Source organism: Pituophis catenifer, unplaced genomic scaffold, assembly GCF_029215685.1.
Source record: "Pituophis catenifer annectens isolate HBS135680 unplaced genomic scaffold, rPitCat1.0.hap2 SCAF_7, whole genome shotgun sequence".
NCBI lineage: Eukaryota > Metazoa > Chordata > Lepidosauria > Squamata > Colubridae > Pituophis > Pituophis catenifer.
Window position 1 is genome coordinate 77,796,697 of NW_027256887.1, and position 23,785 is coordinate 77,820,481.

At 40.6% G+C, this 23,785-nt stretch overlaps 1 protein-coding gene across 1 annotated transcript; it reads right to left on the reverse strand.

The window, feature by feature from the left end:
• Window positions 1–616: 616 nt before the first annotated feature.
• On the reverse strand, window positions 617–19,090 carry BID (BH3 interacting domain death agonist). Its single transcript, XM_070947361.1, has 6 exons — window positions 18,944–19,090; window positions 5,634–5,704; window positions 5,102–5,294; window positions 3,510–3,643; window positions 2,342–2,542; window positions 617–1,092 (listed from the first exon to the last, which is right to left on the reverse strand). The coding sequence occupies exons 2-6, from the start codon at window positions 5,640–5,642 to the stop codon at window positions 1,087–1,089; spliced, it is 543 nt and encodes a 180-aa protein (XP_070803462.1). The 5' UTR covers window positions 5,643–5,704; window positions 18,944–19,090; the 3' UTR covers window positions 617–1,086.
• Between the last annotated feature and the right edge of the window lie 4,695 nt (window positions 19,091–23,785).

Here is a 23,785-nt window from a genome sequence, read left to right on the forward strand (position 1 = left end):
AAAAAAGAACGGCTTTGACCTGCCACAAGTTGGTTTTGCCTCAGATATAATCCATACTTGGGTCAGAAAGCCTACACAGTTGAAAAATCAAAGCACAAAAAAGAGAGCCATATCTATTTAAATATTTAGAGTTATGTTCATTCCAATGACCCAATATCTCAACCAATAAATAGTGAGATTCCATTGTTCTTGCCAGTACACGCTAGAATTTTTCAGTTTACTTTTCAAACATCTATCAATATAAATCACAGTGTCAAAAACAAGTATATAAACCTTTCAAGTCAATTGATAAAATGTAATGTTTTTGTAAACAATTTCCAAACTCATTCCTAACTTTAATACAGAGACCATCAAATATTTAAAAATTGTACTATGGCTGTCAATTATTCTCCCCCCCCCCCCCCATTAAAATCTATATTCCAGCAATGGCCAAACCCAAAGCAGAAAGAATTACAAATGCAATTGACCTTTACTGTATTGGTGTCATTTGAAAATAGGCAATTTCCTTTCCTAATATGTCTACAAAACCCATAGTAAAGATAATCAGCCTCAGTTGAGAACACCAATTGTTTCTGGCTTGTGCATTAATGCTATTAAATATGAAAAACAATACACATTTTAATTTTTTAAGACTTTATATTATGGCAATTTTTAAATGGCAGATAAATGGAACAGAATAGCATGCACTTTAAAAAAAAATTCGCAACTATAAATCAAGCATATTCCATCAACTATTCACTTAAATAGCAAGTGGCAGAACAGACTGTCTAATGGTATTGTAAGGTGGTCATTAGCTTCTATTCTTCAAGGAGAGATGCCATCAACACCTGAGAATATTAATTTTATTCCTGAGAATAATAAACCACTTTGCTTTTTTCTACAAGGGACATAAAAAATGGCCCAAGATTTCAAGTAGAAAAGGTTGCCAATTCATATTTCAGTCAACTATGTAGAATAATGAAGTTACTGTTGATAAAAAGTTCAAAAACGTCTTAAAATACCAAAATGACACGATTTTTCTTAAATCTTTAAAAACTTTTTAAAAAAACAAATTACTTTGTGCATGCAGATGTGCATCCATTTTGTTCAGTTCTAGAAGAGAGAGAAAGAGAATTAGATGCATCCACTACAACTGTTACATTAAGAAAATGATTCTTCAGATATTTTCTAAACTAGCTAACCAAGAATGTATCAAGACAAGCTGAAAATCAGCACAAGATTGCACATTCTGTCCCCTGTAAGATCCAATATATTGTATAGTGCTTAGATATCACACAATAGACATAGACAACTTGCATTTTATCCTCGGACATAGTGCAAGCCTAGTTTACTTAGTTAATGTATAATTCATTGAGTTGAATTAACTGAATAAACCATGTTTAATTTGTGACCTTTGTCCATCACTCCCTGATCTAATTAAGAGTGTATTGAAGAGGTTTTGCATAAAATGTTAATTCTCAACAAATTCAGGACATGTTTTAGGTCATTTAAGGATACCACTTACAGCTACAGAATTAGCCGTTTAAATATACAATACAGTATTGGATCTGCTTTTAACAGGGATTGGAACCACTTCTTGGCCTCCAAAGAGCTCTCACGGAGTCAGTGTAATACAGGTAGTCCTTGATTTACATTTGTTTAGTGATCATTCAAAGTTATAACAGCACTGAAAAAAGTGACTTATGGCCATTGCAACATCCCCATGGTCACATGATCAAAATGGCAAGCGGCATATATTTATGATGGTTGTAGTGTCCTGGGGTCATGTGATCACTTTTTGTGACTTTTTTTTGGTGACCTTTTGACAAGCAAAGTCAATGGGGAAGCCAGGTTCACTTAGCAACAATTTACTAACCTAACAACTGCAATGATTCACTTAACAACTATGCAAAGACGTCACAAAATTCACTTAACCACTGTCTTGCTTAACAATGGAAATTTCGGGCTCCATCGTGGTCATAAATCTAGAACTACATGTAGAAGTGGATCAAGCCAAAACTCCTAGGCTGCCACTGTTTCCAGGCTTTCCCAACACCTTGCAGCTAAGAAACTGTTTTCCCGCTTTTTGGCTTTCTGGGTAGGAGGGCTGAGCAGGATCTAAACCCCAAGGGGAAATTTCCCACACCACCTTTTCAGCATTAGGTTATATGACTTTAAATGAACCCTCCTTGAAAGAGGCATAAGAATCACTCTTATAAATGTATTTAAATCAGCATTTCTCAAACTTGGCAGCTTTTAAGACATGGCCTTATATTCTCAATTCCTCAATCAGCCAACCATCTCCTCTGATTTGGAGATGAATATAACTAGAATGTAATGCTGTGATTTGATCTATAATCACCTCAGGTCCCAAATTGTTCACATAATCGTGGAGGTTCTGGTTGATATAATTCACTGTTGTGCTGAACACCTGCTGCAACAACGCAGGGACTACGTTGACTACTTTCTTGGCCAAAATCATTGCGGCCATTAACATGGCTTTTTCCTGTTCCATATCCGGAGGCATCCTTGCCACAACGTTCCTCACTGCTTCAGACAGATGCTGGGTGATAGAATAGAATTCTTTATTAGCCAAGTGTGATTGGACATACAAGGAATTTGTTTTGGTCCATACGCTCTCAGTGTACATAAAAGAAAAGATACATTCGTCAAGAATCATAAGGTACAACACTTAATGATAGTCATGGGGAACGAATAAGCAATCAAATCATATTAGGAAACAGTTAATATAAATCAAGGATACCAGCAGCCAGGTTACAGTCATACAGTCATAAGTGGGAGGAGATGGGTGATAGGAACTGTGAGAAGATTAATAGTAATGCAGACTTAATAACTAGTTTGACAGTGTTGAGGGAATTATTTGTTTAGCAGAGTGATTGCGTTCGAGAAAAAACTGTTCTTGTGTCTATTTGTGATCACCTACAGAAGCAGAAGAACAAATATTTCTAAAATGCTGCTCCTCCGGCCTCTTGAACTCTAATCCAGTCAGATGCTAGATTTTTCTTCTGACTGTAATAAAGACTACAACTAAAAAACTTTACAAATAAAATGTAAATTAATGGTCACTGTTAACTATGAGAGAAGCCTTATAGTTTCAATTATTTACAAAGTGTAACAACGTTCAGTTACTAATTACAGTTAATTGTACCATTCCAGCATGTATGAATGGAGGGATGTATCCTCATGCCTTCACTGGAGTTTTGTGTCTTCTATCCCTTTTATATCAGCTAAGGAGATACTTCAAAGATCATCCAAATTCAACTTCTATTTTTAGCTGTATTCTGCAACACAACTGCCCTCCCAATTCATTCTTCAATTAAGTTGCAGAACACTGAGCTACTTCCAATCACCTAATGCCATTTACTAGGTACACAGGTGGTATTTGAAAAAAGAAGTCACGACTGACAAAAAGAAAACCCTTAAAAAAACCTCACAAATACAGGATTCATTTTCTCATTAAAGTCCTCCAGTGCTATCTTATTAAACTCTAAGTTTCTTCTTTTTCTCACCTGACTGGACACATTTTCCATCATGAATTGTTGTGCCAGATTGTTCACAAATGAGTCCTCAATTTCATCAGCCAGTTGATCACCGATTACAGCCAACCGCGCTCCTATTTTCCGGAAAGTTTCCTCATTGGCCACTGAATTTAAATCCATGAATGAAAAAAACAAGGAACAAATTGGCTTTCAAGCATGCAAGAACATTGTGCAACCTACAGATCATAGCTAACGTTAGAACACTGGATTTAGGACAAGATTGGACACTGCATATGATTTCTATATCAGAATACACGGAGATGTTTTAAAGCCCATCCCAGCTTTAAACCAGGCGTTTGGCTGGAAGTGCACTGATGCTTTGCATTAGCTAAAGACCCTCCAACATTAGCAAGTGAATTAAATTGCAGTGATGGACAACCTAATGAGAATGATTAATTAGATAGCTTTTAAATTAATTTCATTTTGGAAGGAGGCAAAGGAATTCTAATGCCATCCCTTGCAAAAAAAAATAGTGTCCTCTAGTTGTGGAGGACTCTTAATTCCCACCCACGAGGAAAATAAGCATTTAGTTCAGAGGTCTTCAAACTTGGCAGCTTTAAGACTTGTGGACTTCAACTCCCAGCTATGCTGGCTGGAGAATTCTGGGAGTTGAAGTCCACAAATCTTAAAGCTGCCAAGTTTGAAGACCACTGATTTAGTTCATCTCATTTGGAGGTCACATACTTTGGAAGGAACAAATTAGGTGGGAGTTCAAGACATCTGCAGAAATATTCAGGTAGTCCTCGACTTATGATCACAATTGGGGACCAGAATTTCTCTTGGTTACTGAGTTGTGCCTGATTTTATGACCTTTTTTGCCACCATTGTTATGCAAATCAATACAGTTGTTTTAAGTAAATCATATGATCATTCAATGAATCAGGCTTCCACTCACTGACTTTGCTTCTCAGAAGCCAGCTGGGAAGGTCCCAAATGGTGATTGCATGACCAATGTTGCAACCATTGTAAATACACGCTGGTTGCCAACGACTTGAGTTTTTAACCACGTAACTGTGGAGATGCTGCAATGTTTGTCAGTATGAGGACTAATTGTAAATTAAATTTTTCAGTGCCATTGTAACTTCAAACGGTCACTAAACGAATGGCTGCATGCTGAGGACTACCTGTATTAAGGTGTAGAAGGCCACTGTACCATTGAACCAGTGTTTCAGCTCAACGGTCAATAAATTAACGTCAATGCAAAAAAAAAAAAAAATCTGTGAGCAAGGATGGATGTGTACAGGGCTCCTTCTCCTAGAAACCTGCTTCTTTCTGCTCTTAACAATTGACAACCTAGTATCTACAGGCAGATGTTAGTCCACTTACCTTCAAAACACTGGCTGCTTTATAGAAATATGGTTAAAAATATGCCACCCGCTATCCACTTTAAGAGTTCAACATTTGGGTGTAGTTTGAAATTTCATGAGGTTTTGATAATTTTGGCAGAATTTCATCATTGGAAAGAGGACACATGTTGAGCCTAACAAAGTTGTTACCCAGGTGTTAATAACAGTTCCTTTGTTATTCAAACTGAAAAGTAGGAGAAAAAGAACTTTGCTCACCCAATGTTCTGTCTTCTACTCGTCCAAAATTATTGCCATCTGTCTGAAGCTCCCCATCATCATATACACTGTAAGGTACTAACAACTGTTTTTTCAAATTACAAAGCTTGGAAGCAAAAGTAACACCCGAGGAGTTTTCCAGGAAGGAGTAGAGAACAATACTGGCAACTTCTATATTATCATAATGGCCACTCTGTTTGGAGAGACACAAAACATTCATTTCTTATTATTAATAACAAATAGGAATCTACCTGTAATAATTTTGAATTGGAACATTAACAGCTCCTTTCCCCCCCACTATCTCATCAGCTAATATTTAATTCTTCATTTCATAGCTACTGAATGGACTCAGTCTTTGCTAAACTGGCTGCTAGTGGGAAGGGATGTTGCCCGTTAGTACCACTAACACCTTGGACATTGAGAAGAAAGCAAATTGTACAACTTTTAAAAAGAAAATTCTTCCTGAATAAACAATAAGCATTGAATCAAAAGACAAACCCATGTGATATTTGTTAGTAATTTTGAATCCAACCTGATTCATTGTAGCTGCTGAAACAAGGCAACCAGATTATCTTTGATTTGCAGAAGCCGTATATCATCTATCTGGAAAAGAGAAATTACAAACAAAAAGTGTTGTGAAAATGCTGACAAGGGGGCAAGTTTCCACAAATTTTAGAAGAAAGGGGGATAAAACCTGTCTGGTAATGGTAGTAAGTCAAACTTCTCCAAATCTACCTTCAGGTCCTATAATTGGCTCTATATAAGAGCATGCTACAGTGTTTACTAGAAAGGTGAGGATTTACATAAAGCATATATAGGATGTACATTAAAAATAAGTGGAGATTCAATTATACTATTGTGGCTGCCATCTTGACTGTTCTGGCTGTACCCTGAGAATATCCCAATGGGCAAAGTAGAAGGTACCTTAAAAGAACCCAACTTTTCTTTCAATCCCTCAAATGAGGGTAAGAAGTGAAGATTAAGTGAATAGAATAGAATTCTTTTTTGGCCAAGTGTGATTGGACACACAAGGAATTTGGTGCATATGCTCTCAGTGTACATAAAAAGACAAGATACATTCATCAAGAACCACAAGGCACAACATCCAGTGACAGTCATACGGTACAATAAGCAATCAAATCATACTAGGAAACAATCAATATCAATATAAATCGCAAGGATACAAGCAACAAAGTTACAGTCATGCAGACACAAGTGGGAGGAGATGGGTGACAGGAACGATGAGAAGACCAATAGCAATAGCAATGCAGACTTAGTGAATAGTTTGACAGTGTTGAGGGAATTATTTGTTTAGCAAGAGTGATGGTGTTCGGGGAAAAACTGTTCTTGTGTCTAGTTGTTCTGGTGTGCAGTGCTCTATTAGCATCGTTTTGAGGGTAGGAGTTGAAACAGTTTATGTCCAGGATGTGAGGGGTCTGTAAATATTTCCACAGCCCCCTTTTTGACTTGTGCAGTATACAGGTCCTCAATGGAAGGCAGATTGGTAGCCATTGTTTTTTCTGCAGTTCTAATTATCCTCTGAAGTCTGTGTCTGTCTTGTTTGGTTGCAGAACCAAACCAGACAGTTATAGAGGTGCAGATGACAGACCTTTCCCATATTTATCCACCTTGCCCTCTAGGATCTCTTCCAAGTGTTCCATTTAAAAATGATCTATAAATATCTTCGAGAAGATAATTTTAAATAGTGCCATCTACCTGCAGAATGCTACTCTGGAAAAGCCTGTCTGGCTTTCAGTGTACCTCTTAAATTCCTTTGATCCAGAGGGACAAAGACCTCTCCAAAAAGTTGTCTTTCCTCGCTCTCAAGATTATGAGCCATAAAAGGAGCGATTGCAACAACTTTCCTCTCTTCTCATCCAGAATGGGCTGCTTAGAACTTTATATATTGCCGTGGAAATTTCCCTCGGTTCCTTTCTCTGAGCAAGACCAAGGAAAGAAGATGCAAAAGGCAGCTGCTTGGGAAAATGGCTCACTTTTTTATTTGGATCAGAAACAGTACACGGCTTGTTTCTGGGACAACTGACCACAGACTGGCACACCAATAAGGTTTTTATATCGTTTTGAGCCCTCGGTGTAAGACATGAGATCACAAGAGCGTGATATGAGTTTTATGGCCACAAAGAAATAGGAAACCCAGGTCTGATACTTTTATGGTCAGAGGAACTTAGAAAATATTTTGTCTGTTATCTCCTTCATCAGGAAAGATCTTCCCGGCCAGGCAGAGGTGCTAAATTCCTGAGCCTTTTAAATGTTGATTAGATTTCAGCTATTTTATTGCCTTTAAGGAAACACTATTTTATGAGTAGAGGTGGGCTTCTTCGACTCCAAATCAGAAGGCAGTTAAAAGGAGTTGGGCAGATTAAAGGCTTTTTAATGTCTATCAATATAATGTAACGATTGTTTCCTTCCTCCTCTCCCCAATTCACTTTTCACTGTGTGTCACCTAAAAGCAGTACTGATTTAACACTTTCACTAAAGTTTCAAGGGCCACATTAAAAAAATCCTTTAAAACAACAGCTGAGCAAATATAATCATTTCCCCAGTAACAAAACTCCGCATGCGCCCCGGGCGGCTGCTCGTCTGGTTTCCGGCACATGCGCATGCGCTCCCGTTTTGGCACTCGGTGCCAAAAAGGTTTGCCAACACTGGTATAGGGTTTCCTACCTGAGCAGGGAGGTGGATGATAAGACCTCCAAGGTCCTTTCCAACTCTGCTATTCTGTTAAATTTTGTTTCTTCCCATATTACTCTCTTCACCAAAGGTATCCTGCAAGCACCATTCAAATATCTAAAGTACAGGCAGTAACATGGAGATAATCTGTTCTTCTATCAATCATATCTCCGCAAGAACAGAAGACAATCTTATGGAGGACACATCTAACTGTCTAACTGTCTAACTGTCTAACTGTCTATCTATCTATCTATCTATCTATCTATCTATCTATCTATCTATCTATCCATCATCTATCTATCCATCATCTATCTATCTATCTATCTATCTATCTATCTATCTATCTATCCATCATCTATCTATCCATCATCTATCTATCTATCTATCTATCTATCTATCTATCTATCTATCTATCTATCTATCTTTTAAATTTTTTACATTTTATAGCTGCCCAACTCACCAAACTGACTCAACTTTCTTGGCATACAAGAAGGTTAAAAGCAAATAAAATATATAAAACCACTTATCGGTATTAATAAATATATTAATAATAATCAATAATCACAATTAATAAGCATCCATGTTGTCTCATCAGTTAAAATGCTGGGTTTGTCGGCTGGAAAGCCAGCAGCCCAGGTTCAAGACCCAAGCGCCACATGACAGGGTGAACTCCTGCCAAACCAGTAGTTCGAAAGCATACAAATGCAAATAGATAAATAGGTACCACTTTGGTGAGAAGGTAACAGTGCTCCATCACATGCTGGTCCCATGTCTGTGGAAATTTGGACAGCACTGGCTCAATGGCCTTGATAGAGATGAGCACTGCCCCTATAGTCAACAACAACAAGCAAAGTAAAATCCTCAGGGACTCCTTTACCTCCTACCTTTTATCAATATTAATTATAAAAACATTTTAAAAAAAACCCTAAAGAAGTAAAATAAATAAGAAAAAAATTTCTAGGCCAGACAGCAGGAGACCCTGAGTTCTGGTCCCGCCTTAGACATGAAGCCAGCTGGGTGACTTTGGGCCTGGTACTCTCGCTCAGAAGAGTGAAAGGTACAGCAAATCACATCTGAAAACATTGCCAAGAAAACGGCAGGATCTTGCCCAGGAGTCAAAACTGATTTTTCTCCTTCTGTTCTGGCCACTTTTTACAGAGGCATGATTGAGAGTGTTTTAAGAAACTGCATCGCTGTTTGGTTGGGGGCAGCAGTGCCTTAGCTACAAGATCCATACAGAGACTGGTAAGGACAGCCGAGAAGATTATAGGAAGCTCACTTCCTGTTATTCAGGATACAATTTATAAGTGCTATGTGCTTAGAGCTTGAAGTATTCTTATAGACCCCACACACCCATTTCATGGTCTTGTTTCTGTTGCTCCCCTCTGGGAGGAAGTTTTGAAGTATCTATAGCAGGACTACTAGATACTGGAATAGAATTCTTTAGAATGGAATGGAATGGAATAGAGGATAGGATAGGATAGGATAGGATAGGATAGGATAGGATAGGATAGGATAGGATAGGATAGGACAGAACAGAATAGAATTCTTTATTGGCCAAGTGTGATTGGACACACAAGGAATTTGTCTTTGGTGTATATGCTCTCAGTGTACATAAGGAGAATAAAATACATTCAAGAATAAAGAGATACAACACTTAGTAATAGTCAAGGTTACTCATAAGCTATCAAATTGTTCTAGGAAACAAATAAAAACAATACAATTGAAAGATACAAGCAACTTGGTTATAATAATAAGTGTGATCAGATAGTATCAGATAGATACTAGTAAGGAAGAGAAGAATAATAGTAATACAGTCTTAGTAAATTATTTGACAGTGTTGTGGGAATTTTTTGAAATTATTTGACAGTGTTTTTTATTTTTTTAAATATTTTTTAGTGTTTTACTTTTCTGAAATTATTTGACAGCAAACTATTTGACAGTGTTGTAGCTTTGTTCCTTATGCCATCCGTCTTGTAAACTCGCAGGATTCTTTGTATATGTAAACATCCGAACTAGACTGTAATGTTTGTGTCATATATATGTGTGTATGTGGATATATGCATAATGGTTACCTTTTGAGAACTGAATGCAATGAAATTTCATTTTAATGTATGCTGATTAGTGTACATTTGAAGTGACAATAAAGATTCTATTCTACTCTACTTTGAAGGGGGGAAAAATGGCCCTCAGAGTAACATCCATCGATAACTTCATATTATTCCATGAAGTTTCTTCTTACTGACAGAACCAAATTGTTCAGTAACCCTAACAGGCTCATCCCCAAGGGTAAGAAATTGGAGGTAATTAAACCAAGAAGGAATGTAAGGTAATTGAACAGTCAGTAAATGCACCTAACTCTGAGGATACTGAGAACCAAAGGAGAGGAGTATTCCAATCATCACGATATGGCTTAGAAACACTTCCTCTGACAAGTCAGGGGTTTACAACTACTTTGTTCAGTGGATTGCTTTGCATATCTGGCAAGCATCAGAAAATGAAGTCAGCATTTCAGAACTTCAAATTACTTGTTAAATTCCACAAATACTAATTTTGAGTATAAGCATTGTGCAATATCTGTAGGAGAATGCCAACCAAATGCCAGAAAAAAACCTCAATAAATATAACAGAAATAACAACTATAAATCCAGCTCAGTGATTATTATAGGATATGCCTGTGTTTGCCAGAGAGTTTCCATGCATGCATGAGACAGGCACAAATACTTTACGTAAAAAAATGGAAAGAAACTAACTGAAAAAGCTGGGATACACCCAAGGTATTTCATTTACAGACTTGCAAATTCTCTAAGTGAAATTACTGGAGGAAACCATCATATGCAGTCAATAGTCTAAACTGCCTGAAATTCATATAAAGCTGAAAATATACAATTTTTAAGTGAAGAAACAAAAGCACAAATAATTGTTTAACATAAGTAACTTGAAGGAGAAGCATTAGTCAATATTCTGTGGGTAGATTTTTTTGAGTGAGTAAGAATGAACATCTCCGGAGATTGCAATTTTCTTTATGTGACTAATCTTTTCTTATGGAAAACGTGAAACTTTAGAAGTTTTGAACTCTCAGCATTTAGCATGTAGTTTTCTAAACAAAGTTGTATTTCAAAGCTTCATTTTGATCCCATTTTCTGCTATATATCTCATGTTCAGTTTATCACAGAACAGACAAATTGCTAACTAAAGGAAACTAAACCAATACAGATACAGGAAATGGATGATGCATAGAATAGTTATAAAAAGCAAAATTGTACTCACCAAAGCTAGTTATTATGTCAGACAAATCCACAATATGGTTTAGCATAAAATGCAGCCTCTTTCAAAGAAACCACAATTTACAAACCACAGTGAATGGGTATCCATATTAAGCTAAGCCAAACGGAAACAAGCCATGTTTTGCATTAGATTGATTCAACAGTTATTCCTTCTCTCCAAAGAATTATATTTCTAAGTAAGAATTTATGGGAAGTTCTCAGCTATCTCTCTAAATTAGAAGTTTTTTTTAAGTAAAACAATCACAAATTAGCACAACATTGAAATACATTTGTTGTGTATTACTAAGGCCACACTTATTAGGAAAAAGGTGCTAGAATTATCCAAATTCATATTTTCTTTTTTGAAGTAGGATTAATCAACATAAAGGCACAATTTTAAACTAAAGGAGTAATGTGTACATTGAAACCAACATGTGAGAAATAGGGTTGCTTTGTGTTCATTTCATTTCATCTTTTCATTTCATTTTATATTTCATTTTATTATTTTTGCATTTGTCCTGCTTCATGCAGGACCCATGTGTTCTTCTACTGCACTTACCACTAGTTCTACGGCTATCAATGCGTGATGCAAAGGATTTTTTTTTAATCAGCGGACAAGTCCCGGAGCCAGATGCTGATTAGGACTAAGAGTAGGTCCAGGGTCACCCAACTGATTTGTATGTCAAAGGAGAACTAGTATCTGGTTCCCACTACTCCTAAACCAATACTTTAACCACATCACACTGGCTCTCATATAAATGAAAAGTAGGGTGATGGTTGGAGTCTAGTCATTTGGATGAAGATGCATAGAAACTGCTTGAAAGGGCTGTAAAACTTTAAGAAGGAGCTATTGCTATTGCTTCATTAATTCTCTAAGTGGGATTGAGGGAAACAGACTGGCAGTTCTAAGTACTTTCACACCTGGAACTTATTTCAGAAAATGAAAAAAAATCATAGTAAATTCAGTCAACAATATGGATATTTAGGACCAACCAAACCTACATAAAATGAGTCAGGTCTCCGAGATGTTGACTCTTTTTTCCCACAAGTAAGTAAAAAAGTACTTTTTTTCCTAAGTAAACTTAAATACAAATCAGAGCATTTATTTGCTCTGCTGCCTACATGGCATTATTACTGTATTACATTAAGATTGTGATTCATTCATTCCCTTTTTCTAGGAATTGTACACAAGTCACAACCCGAATGACACATTACTAAAAAACCGTAAGTTTCTTGTTGGGTTACACACTTTCACAAACAATATAATAAAGTGGTTAGAGGAACGAAACTAGGAGAAGTGAGAGATCTGAGTTCATACCCCTTGTCATGAGATTTATTGGGGTGACTTGCCACCCTCTTCCAAAGATAAAGCAGACAGAGAAATAAGGATCACTATCTACTATCTTCTTAAAATCCTTGGAAAAAGACTAGAATAAAAATGCAATAGGGTCATTTAAATTTGTAATCAATCCTCAAGAAAGAAACCCTAGGAGCTTATAAGAAATCAGCATTTCATCAAAAAGAAAACCAGTAATACTATAACAGGTAGAACAAGGTGTCTCTCAAGCAGAAGCTACAGCATGAAGTGGATTTGAATCTCCCTCAATTATCAATTCCCAGACATCAACTGTTTTCATAGTCTGGGTCACTTTTTTAAAAAACTTCACAGAAGTAACTTCACAAGGTTGTAAAAATAATGTATGGTACATGAAGAATGCTGAAAAATCTAAAAGTGCAATGTAGTACATCACATGGTGTTGGCCTGAAAAATCTATCTTAGCTACTATAGCAAAACAGTTCTTGCTAGTGGTCACCGCCAAATTCAAGCAAAAATCCTGAAAGACCTCTTGTGCCCATCATCTATCATTCTACTGTACTTCATGAACAAAGAATTAAGAAGTAAATAAGAAACTTACTTCATGAATATTTACATACTGCAGAAGTGACTTCTGACTTCCTGCCAGATTGACCATAACTGCTCTTTAGCAGCAAATTGTAGGAGTAGTTTATCTGGGCTGTGGAAGGCTAGGGACAGACCAGTCTAGCTGATCTCCAGGTGCCAAAGGAAAGGCCAGTTTATCCGGCCTCCAGAGGCCTGGTCCAGATCTGGTCTACTGAGCCTCCAGGTGGCAGTGTGGCAGAACTGAAGTGACCACAAATTTGCCACATTTCAATCCCATAGGAGCCATGGGTCTCAAAATATTGACGCATTCTGTAATTTAGCCCATTGGAAGTACCTTAGTTCAAAAACAGTGTGTTATGGAACAGCAATTTGTATCACCCAATTACAAGTCATAGACATGAGACTTAGAAATATATAGATTGCTTGTTATCTCTCTTGATCCTTTTCCTGCTTTTAATTATGAGAACTTGCTGATTTTTTTGTTTTTGTTTTACAGTGCTATCATTACTAATGCTTCAATTATTAACTGTTGGTTGGCTTAAATGGGTTAAAAAAATAAAGCAGTAAGTCAAGCAAAACGTATTAAAACTTTAATATTTATTTTATACTCAATACTTAAATTACCACCATAATCTGTTGTCATCTAATTTTGCCGTTTTTTTTTGCAGGCATTATTTTCTAAGCAATTCTAAATATTGCAAATTGTATAGGACAGATATTAAGCTAGGCCACATAAGTGAAACAACAGTGCAAAATCTGTCACCATACCGGTCATCGTAATCAGAAACTCCATGGCATGACTCAGATAGCAAAGACTAGATTTATTAAGGAAATAAACTGTCAGAATTAGATAAGATTCAGTTTCTAAGTACCAGGAAAACTATTCCTGGAAGTAAAATTGAATGTGGCTAAGAGAGCTAAATGGTCTTAGTACAAGTATCTTACAAAGAATTATTTTCAAAACTCTATGCAAAGTTTATTATTTTAGTTCATTAAATCTTCTTAAGCAAGACGGGGGAATTTTGGCTCAGAAAATTTTACTGAATTAAACTTGCCACAGCCACAGGAAATCACTGTGATAGATAAAAGCTGTAGCTAAGCCACAAGTGCTGTCTTAAATCATTTTTTCTTTGGGGTTTTGATGCCTATCTATTCCAAAATAGCAAAGGGTTAATAAGTCAATAAAGTAATACAATTATAAAACCAAACAGAATTAAGGCACAAGTTACATTAAAAATAATTATAAATTTTATTAAAGGTTTATTCAGAAATAAAGTTACAGGACACCATATTTTATTATTGTGTTGCTTAATGACAAATTCTGATCCCAGTTGCCGTTGTTTCATGAAGAATACCTGTACTGGTTTTTACCCATCTTTTTCACATGTAATTCAAGGCAACGAACACATACTAATACTCCTGCCTCTGTGAGGTGGTTTGGACTGAAAAAGAGGGACTGATCCAGTGATTCAATTGACTTTCATGCCTAATGGAGGTCTGGAACTCAGTCATCCAGCTTCTAGGACAGCATCTTAATCACTACATCAAAAAATAAGTTATACTATTTTTATTCAAAGGGAAAAAACCCCACAATTTTCAATTATTTTAAGCAAAAAGCACTTCTAAAACTACAATTAAACACTGAGGTAAGTTCAACCATTGAAATCTTTTATTTTGCAAAAGATATATATTACCAATATTTTTTATTTTAGCTAGTTAGATGCCAAGAGGGTTTTGGTAGAGTGGTGGGTTGCTCCTGGTTTGCCCCAGTTCGGGCAAACCGGTAATGGCGGTGGTGGGAGGCTCCGCCCACCCGCCCAGATATCATCAAAAACGCTCTGTGTATGCGCAGAAGCGCTGCACATGCACTATCAATAGCGAACTGGTAGTGCCGGGATTTGAAACCCACTACTGATTTGGTATACACATTTTGACTGCTTTGTTGAAGTACAGCAATGCCAAATCTCCCAGTTGCAATTGTTAAATGATTGCTTGGGTCATTAAGTAGATGGAATGAGACAGATGCCTGCTGAAGGAGGGCAATCAGCTCCCCTCTGTGTGTGGAAGGGAACTTTTGTTGGAGATGAAATGGAGATCCTGAAGGCCTGAGTTTGGTGATCCTGAAGGCCTAACAAAAGCTTCTCCCTCCCCCTGTTTATGGAGGGGAGGGGAAAGGAAATTCTTCAGAAGGCAGGAGAAGCTTGCAACATTCCCTGCTGGGTTCTCCATTGACTTTCTGGGGAAGACAGGAGAAAAAGATTGCAAAGGAAAATTACATGATCATTGGGGGACACTGACAACCAGTAATAAGTTAACCAAGCACCCAAATCCCAGTCATGTGATTGCGCAGAGCAAGGGGAGTTAGTGCAACACTTTACAATGGCCAGAATGCTTTAGAGACCCTTTCTGAGCTTCACAGCTTCAAACGGTCTTCAAAAGTCGTAAGTCAAAATCATAACTCAAAGACTATCTGTAGTGGTTAAAGGCATCAGGCTAGAAACCAGGAGACTGAGTTCTAGTCCTTCTTAGGCATAAAGTCAGGTGAGTGACCTCAGGCCAGTCACTTCCTCTCAGCTCTAAGAAGGAGGCAATGGCAAACCACTTCTGAAAATCCTTGCCAAAAAAACCCCCAGGGGTTCAGGCAGTTGCCAAGAGACAGGGTTGTCTTGAAAATGCATGTGTTCATACACAGAAACACAAAATGTTGCCAGTTGCTACTCTTCAAAAAACAGTAATGCCAAAAGCAAGATAAGTGACAAATCACCATTCAAAATACAGAATGACCGTTTTAAAATAAAATTCTACCAAACAAAATGCCCATATCAGCCATTTACAATTTGCTTGATATGACCATACTTAGCATCCAAATTAATTCCAAAAACATTAATAAAACACATTAATATTATGTATGCCAACTCACAGCAACCAAGTATATTGTTTTGAGATGCAAATAAACAGGTAAAAAAATATTTTTATAATTATTCATCTAAAATTTTACAGGGACAGGATTTTAAGTCATACAGGCCCATCACCCACATATATTTTAAAACTCCCCATTGAAACATATTAAGGCGTTGCCTCACTGAATACCTTTGCTACAGCTATAAGCAAAGAAAGGATCGGAAGGAAGGCCCATGAGGCTGAGCAAAGCACTTTAATTCCCTGTTCCTCCCATCAAATCTAGCTTGATTCTCAATGGGAGAAGCAAATATCAAGAATAGTTAGACAAAGCAAGATTTGGAGTCAAGAAAGGTTGAATTAGAAAATAGACTGAGTACTTGTTTTTCAGATTAATTTATATCCAAGGTAGGTTTACAATCACAACTCTACGAGAATGTACAGAACATTATTTTTGAAACACAATTATGGTCTGAACAGTTTTTAGCTCATCTAGTCTTGTCTGAATTATCATTACATGCATAAACCCATTTCCATCTACTCTTTGATTACAGAAATGAAAGATACCCTACTTATTAAGGCTGCGCAGTGAGGATCCCTCCTCACAGCAAGTACAGACACAGCTACTTTAATGAGTTTTGGGAAATGTGAAATTTGTACTTTTGTACATTCCAAAGTCTCTTCTGCAAATCAATTCCTGAGCATAGCAAAACCCAGTCGATTATATTTTTAAAAATGTTGTCAATTATATTTAAAAAAAAGCATATCTGGGCTATCCATCATCCAGTCATGCTTTATGAAATATAATACACCTTTCTGTCAGCCTGGGGTGCCCCAAGATCAGCAGAAGGGCAGTGGACTTCATGAGTCCCACAGCGCTTGCCCTAAAACTGCAAAGAGGCCAGGGCAATTCTTCTGAGATGATGCACTTGCAAGGCCAGAGAAACTAAGTTTAAAAAAAAAAAAAAAAAACCCACAGCCCTCTGAAAGGTCTGAGTTAAACTCATCGCCGTCCTGTGCAAGACAAACCATCGATAGCTGGAAACACACCTCATCCCAAACCATGGTTTACAAAGCACATCACACCCTAGAGATGTTTACCTAGTTCAGGATAATGCAGAGGTCTTCAAACTTGGCAGCTTTAAGACTTGTGGACTTCAACTCCCAGAATTCTCCAGCCAGCATAGCTGCCAAGTTTGAAGACCTCTGGGGTAATGGAACATCTGCAAGAAAACAAGCAAGCTCTTTTATTAGGAATTATGCCAGAAACATACAATAGAGAATTGAGATATTTGATTTGACTGTATTGACAGCAGCTAGAATTGTGTTTGCTAAAAACTGGAAAAAAGAGAAAATACCAACGCAAGAGGAAGTTATTAAGCAAATCATGGAATGTGCTGAAATGAGTAAATTGACATTTGAAATTAAAGAACAAGAAGATAAAACCATATTATAAGATATGGGATTTATTTTACCAATGGCTAGATAATAAAACATGGAAATGAAATATAAAATGAATGTTATGTAAAAATAATTTTTTGGGAATGATAATGCCATTGTTAAATACATGACAAATGAGGATAATGATATAAAGATATATATCAGGTTGATAATATGAGAAATTAGATAATTATTAAAATATGAATATGGGGAAGAAGCACAAGGGATTTGTAACCCACCGACACACTGTTTGAAATTGTAATGGATAATGGATGTTTTTTATGTTTTGTTTGTTTAAAAATAATTTTTTTTTCAAAAAAAAAAAAAAAAAAAAAAGCAAGCTCAGAGAACACCAAGGACTACCACCACCACCCCAGCTAATTTTAACCCTGGACTACAAATATTCTATGCCAAGGTTTTAGCAGATACACTAAGTTGACTCAATTTATTATTTACTGTTTATAAAAAAAAAATATTATATGTATATGAAATCTTATTCTGTTCACCGCCCTGAGTCCTTCGGGAGAAGGGCGGTATAGAAATCCAAATAATAATAATAATAATAATAATAATAATAATAATAATAATAATAATAATAATAATAATAGCCTTGATAGTACAGTGGTTTGGTGCACCCTGTCATTAACACAGCTGCCTGCAATTTCTGCTGGTTCGAATCTCTCCAAGGCTCAAGGTTGACTCAGCCTTCCATCCTTTCTAAGGTAGGTTAAATGAGGACCCAGTTTGTGGGGGCAATAAGCTGACTTTGTATAAAATATACAAAAGAATGAAGGCTATTGCTTAAGGCATTGTAAGCCGCCCTGAGTCTCCGGAGAAGGGCGGCATATAAATCAAATTAAAAATCATCATCATCATCATCATCATCTCATTTATTGGTGACATCACACACATCCCCCACCCTGCACCGCTGGCACGGGAGCCTTGGCGGAAATCAGGAGGTCAATAGGCGGTGGACTGAAGGAGGCACCCCAGTTGCCAGGCTGGTCTCAGCCCTCAGGACCCTCACGCCCAGCCAGACGCTGCCCCCTCCCCATTCTCCCCTGCCACCGGCTCTGAGGGGCGGAACACCGGGCATGGCGAACAAACGGCATCCGTCTCTCAAGAACGGCCACTTCTTGACTTCTGGGGTCCCCCCCCTCCTCTCCCCCCTCCTCTCCCCCCCGGCTGCTAAAAGGCGGGAACTCTTTGTCAAGCTTTGCTCAAGCACAGCCGGAGCATCCCATTTCCTCCTGGCCCGGGAGGGGCGAGGGTGAGGCGCACGCCTTTTGCTTCGGCGAGGGGCGCATCCCCGCCCTCCCCCCGCTCCCACCCCCCACCCGCCTCGTTGTCCGCGGGATCCTTTTTCCCTCCAGCGCCCCATCCCTGCCTGCGGGCGGGGGGGGGAAAATTGGAGAGGGGGGGCTCGGTTGGCTCGCCGCACGTTATCGTCCGTTGTCCCCCCCCCCGCGAAAAGCCCTCCTTTCCCCCCCCCCTCTGGCGCGCGCAAGGAGAAAGGGGCCTCGAGCTGTTTGCACACGCGCACTCGTCGGCTTCCCTCGCGCTTCGCCGGCGGGGAAGGCAGAAAGGCGCGCAAAGCGAGAGCGAGAGCGAGAGACGGAGAAGGCGGCTTCCGAAAGCGCTTACCGCACCCGCAGGTAGGTTGGTCGGTCGGTGTGCAGCGGTGCCGCGCCAGCCACCTCCTCCTCCTCCTCCTTTCTCCGCCCCAAGCTGTGGATTTGCCGCCGCGGGGCTTGACTTCACTTCCTCCGAGTCCGCTGAGCTGAGCAAAGCCGCCTTTTAAAAACGACAGGACTCCGCTCCTCCCTTTCCTTTCGGTGGGTGCGCTCCGGTGGGTGGGGCTGAAAGTCGGGGTTGGGATTCAGTGGCTCTTAGGGGTGGGGGGGGGTGATGCAACCATCTAAAAATACCCCCCTCCCGCCTCTTATCCTATCGAGGCGGCCGTAACAAACATTTTACTGGGTTGAATTTGTTTACCCTGCGGGCCCAAAGGATGCCTTGCAAAAATCCAGGTGTTGCACAAAATAAAACACGGGGAGAAAGAGGTGGAGGTGCAGAGAGAGGCTCCAAACAAAGAAACCACCAGATCAGGTCTGGATACCACTCCCAGGGAGAAGAATTGGCATGCAGTGGGTTATTAAAGTACAAAGAAGCAGTCCACACCTATCAGCAGCAGATAAAAGGAAAGGCAGAGGTGCCTTTGCAAAGGTGTGACAGGACGCTGCTGGCCAAGACTAAAAGGACAAGCTGTTCTGGTCTGCATTAGAAGATCCTCAATCTGTGCAGGCAGCTATGGGTTCTTCCCCAATCTCAGCATAACCCTCAACATGGGTAGCAGGGCAATGGATATGTGTTGTGATGCTTCAGCAATTATAAATTACAAAGCTTAAGTCAGAAGAGAGCTGAAAGGGACCCCGGAGGTCTTCTAGTCCTGCCCCCTGCTCAAGCAGGAGACCCTATACCAGAGGCCTTCAAACTTGGCAGCTTTAAGACTTGTGGACTTCAACTCCTAGGATTCTCCAGCCAGCTATGTATACTCAATAACCAAGAGAAATTCTGGTCCCCAATTGTGATCATAAATCGAGGATTACCTGAATATTTCTGCAGATGTCTTGAATTCCCACCTAATTTGTTCCTTCCAAAATATGTGACTTCCAAATGAGATGAACTAAATCAGAGGTCTTCAAACTTGGCAGCTTTAAGACTTGTGGACTTCAACTCCCAGAATTCTCCAGCCAGCATAACTGGGAATTGAAATCCACAAGTCTTAAAGCTGCCAATTTTGGGGATCCCTGCCCTATACCATTCCAGACAGGTGGCTGTCCGGTCTCTTCTTAAAAATCTCCAGTGATGAAGCACATACAATTTCTGAAGGAAAGCCATTCCACTGCTTAACTGTTCTCACTATTAGGAAGTTTCTCCTTCATTCTAGGTTGCTTTTCTCATTGATTAGTTTCCATCCATTGTTTCTTGCCTTGCCTTCTGGTGCTTTGGAAAATAAGTTGACCCCTTCTTCTTTGTGGCAGCCCCTCAAATATTGGGGGGGGGAGAATGCTTCTGCAGGTTAAGAGAGACTCTATGTATGTTCTTGGTGTTTTGTACCCAAGCTTCAACAGTTTAGCTTTGAGCAACTGTATTCCTGAGGGTTGAAACCACATTTGCAGATTGAATGTCTCTGGGCTGTGTAGGCGAGAAAATAAATCTAGCAAACAAATGGAGGCTGCACCCTTTCCCCCACCTCATTTAGCTATGACCACTGGTCAAATCGATTTCATCTTGTTGGAAGAAACATCCTTCTAGGTTCTGCTCCAAGTGGGGAAAACAGACACTGGAAACATGGAGACTGCTTGGAAAGATGGTTTAATGGTGGACAGGATCACATGGCTTGAGTTCCTGAACAGAAAAAAGGGCAGATACAGTAAATCCTCGGGTTTTTATGCTCTCTCTGGCTCTGCATTTCTTGGGGCCCCGAAAGAGTATCCTGATTGGTTGTCAGACTCCCAGGGGGTGGGGGCCTTGCTGGCTGATGGTCACATGTGCTTCCCAGGTCACATGTGGTGAGTTTCTGCTACTATTGTGTAGAGGGCTAATCCTATCTTTGGCAATTCCTACTATGGCTCTGCCTGAAGGAGGCAGATCTTTGTTATGTAGAATAGACTGGCCCAGGCCTTAATGGCCCATTGACAAAGGGTGGGGGGCAGGAAGGTGGGAGCTGCTTTGTCTGTAAAATATGCTTCTCCCAGGGAAATATAATATTCTGCCTTTTTCATATTTCCTAAAATATTTCACTCTTCCAGGAAAGGGGTGGGTGTTAACTTCCTACAATCTCCTTGCCTAATCCCATCAGGCCCAAATCGACCCTTCCTGCTCCAGACAAAGCCCCCCTGCAATTCCATTAAACTGATGAATAGAAGGCTCTTCGCCAGCTCACAGTGCAGCCCAAAGGTAGCCTTACAAAGGAATTGCATTGTAGAGCAGTGTTTATCAGCCTCAATGCTTTTAAGATGGGTGGACTCCAGCTTCCAGAATTCTGGGAGTTGAAGTCCACATATCTTCAACTCACCAAGGTTGAAAAACACTCCTCTTGAAGAAGAAATCGCAACCATCCATTCTGTATCAGCTGACAATTTCAACCTTTTAGCTCCTTCACAGTGGACTTCTCCGACTTTTCTGTTCTCTTGAAGGGACCATTTTGCCTAACTCTAGCTGCGTTGACTTGTCTGACTTCCCCAAATTGGCCAACAAATCAGATTACTATAATTTCCCACCTTCTAGCCTACAAAAAAAAAACCTTTGCTTTTCCATTGTTCAGGATCCCTCTTTCTTGTAAAGCAGCAGGGTGGATAAAAACGGACGTTGTCTTACCTGAACGTCCCTTTTAGGAGTGCTGCGACCACTGTCCATGGCTGGGATGTTCACTTCAGATCTTGACAATAACTGAGTGAGAGCTGTTAGACTCTCCCTGTTAGGGCACGCCTCCAGTCCCATGATCCTCCAGTCTATCACGAAGACACAGCAAGACTCCAGGAGAAAGGTCAAACAGTCAATCCAAACACGGGAACTGGAAACACGGCAGACAGTCTGAAAGAAACTGCAACAGCAGACTAACACAAACAAGGGAGGGAATGGACAGTGGTCGCAGCACTCCTAAAAGGGACGTTCAGGTAAGACAACGTCCGTTTTCCAGAGTGCTGCTCCCACTGTCCATGGCTGGGACATACCCAAGCTCAAGTACCAGGGTGGGAGACTGGATGCCCCGAACCCGTGTCCAAGGCTACCCTCTGTAGAACTCGGCGCCCGAAGGCAGCGTCCGAAGAAGCATATGAGTCAATCCGATAGTGACGAATAAACTGTGACACAGAGGACCACGTCGCAGCCCGGCAAATCTCTTCCACCGAGGCTTGTGTCGCCCACGCAGCGGAGGTAGCCGCGCTGCGGGTGGAGTGTGGTAGGATCCTACCTGGAACAGGCCGTCCCGACAACTCATACGCCAATGAGATACACGCCTTGAGCCACCTGCCGACTGTAGCCGCAGAGATCTTTTGTCCCATCGAGGCAGGATGGAAGGAGACCAGCAGGGCCTCCGTTTTACGAAATGATGAGGTCCGACGTAGATAGATACGCAGAGCCCGCTTAACGTCGAGTTTATGCCAGCGTCGTTCCACAGAGTTCTTCGGAGCTGGACAGAAGTCAGGCAAGGATAATTCCTGGGCCCGGTGAAAGGGAGTATTTACTTTCGGAAGGAACGTAGGGTCAAGCCTGAGAACCACCACACTGTCGCGGAAAAGACAGAGGTCCTCCCGAATAGAGAGCGCTGAGATCTCCGACACCCGACGGGCGGAAGTGATAGCCAACAGGAATGTTATCTTAAATGACAGATGTTTTAGCGTAGCTGTCCTAATAGGTTCAAATGGAGGAACTGTCAGGGCCCGAAGCACCAGAGTGAGATCCCAGGAAGGGTATCTGTGGACCTGTGGCGGGCAGAGATTGGTCGCGCCGTGAAGGAAACCCCTGATGAGCGGGTGTCGTGAAAGAGAGTCGTAGGGAGGACACTTTAAAACGGTAGACAAGGCCGCAGTTTGTCGCCTCAGAGTCGCCGGGGCCAGACCTTTCTGAAGGCCGGAATGCAGGAATTCTAAAACCTCCTCCACCGACGCTGAGGTGGGATCCACATGCCTCGAAGCCCCCCAAGCGCAGAAGGATCTCCAGGAAGCCTCGTAGATACGGCAAGTGGACGGTCGTCTAGCAGCCTGAATAATCTTGACGACTCCGTCTGACAGATGTGACTTTTTTAGGAGCACGCGCTCAAACGCCAAACGGCCAAGTGGAGCCATTGGGGCTCCGGATGACAGACGGCCCCTTGGAGCAGGACTACTTGGGCGGGCGGAATCACCCAGGGCGGAGACACGGAGAGAGAGAGAAGGTCTGCGTACCAGGCCCTGCGTGGCCAATTGGGAGCCACCAGGATCAGGTCCGCCTGTTCCTTCAGCAATTTCCTCACGACTCGTGACAGTAGAGGGATGGGGGGAAATGCGTATAGGAGGCCTACCGGCCACTTGCACCTCAGGGCGTCGCGGTCCTCCGCCGACGGGTCTGGGTAGCGGGATATGAAGCGTGGCAGTTGAGCGTTCAGTCGTGAGGCAAACAAGTCGATCATCGGAGTGCCGAACCTCTGGCAGATCTCTTGAAACAGGCGGGGTTGGAGTTGCCACTCCGCTGGGTCTATCCGTTCCCTGCTTAGCCAGTCGGCTTGGACATTGTCCACACCCGAGATGTGTTCCGCCTTTATCGACCGTAGATGACGTTCCGCCCAGTGGAACAGATGTTCCGCCTCGAACATTAGTGACTTTGACCTTGTGCCTCCCTCCTTGTTTATATGCGCCTTTGCCGCGGTGTTGTCGGTAAGGATCAAAATGTGTCGACCCTCCACCGACTTCTGGAAGTGACAAAGCGCCAACCTCACTGCCC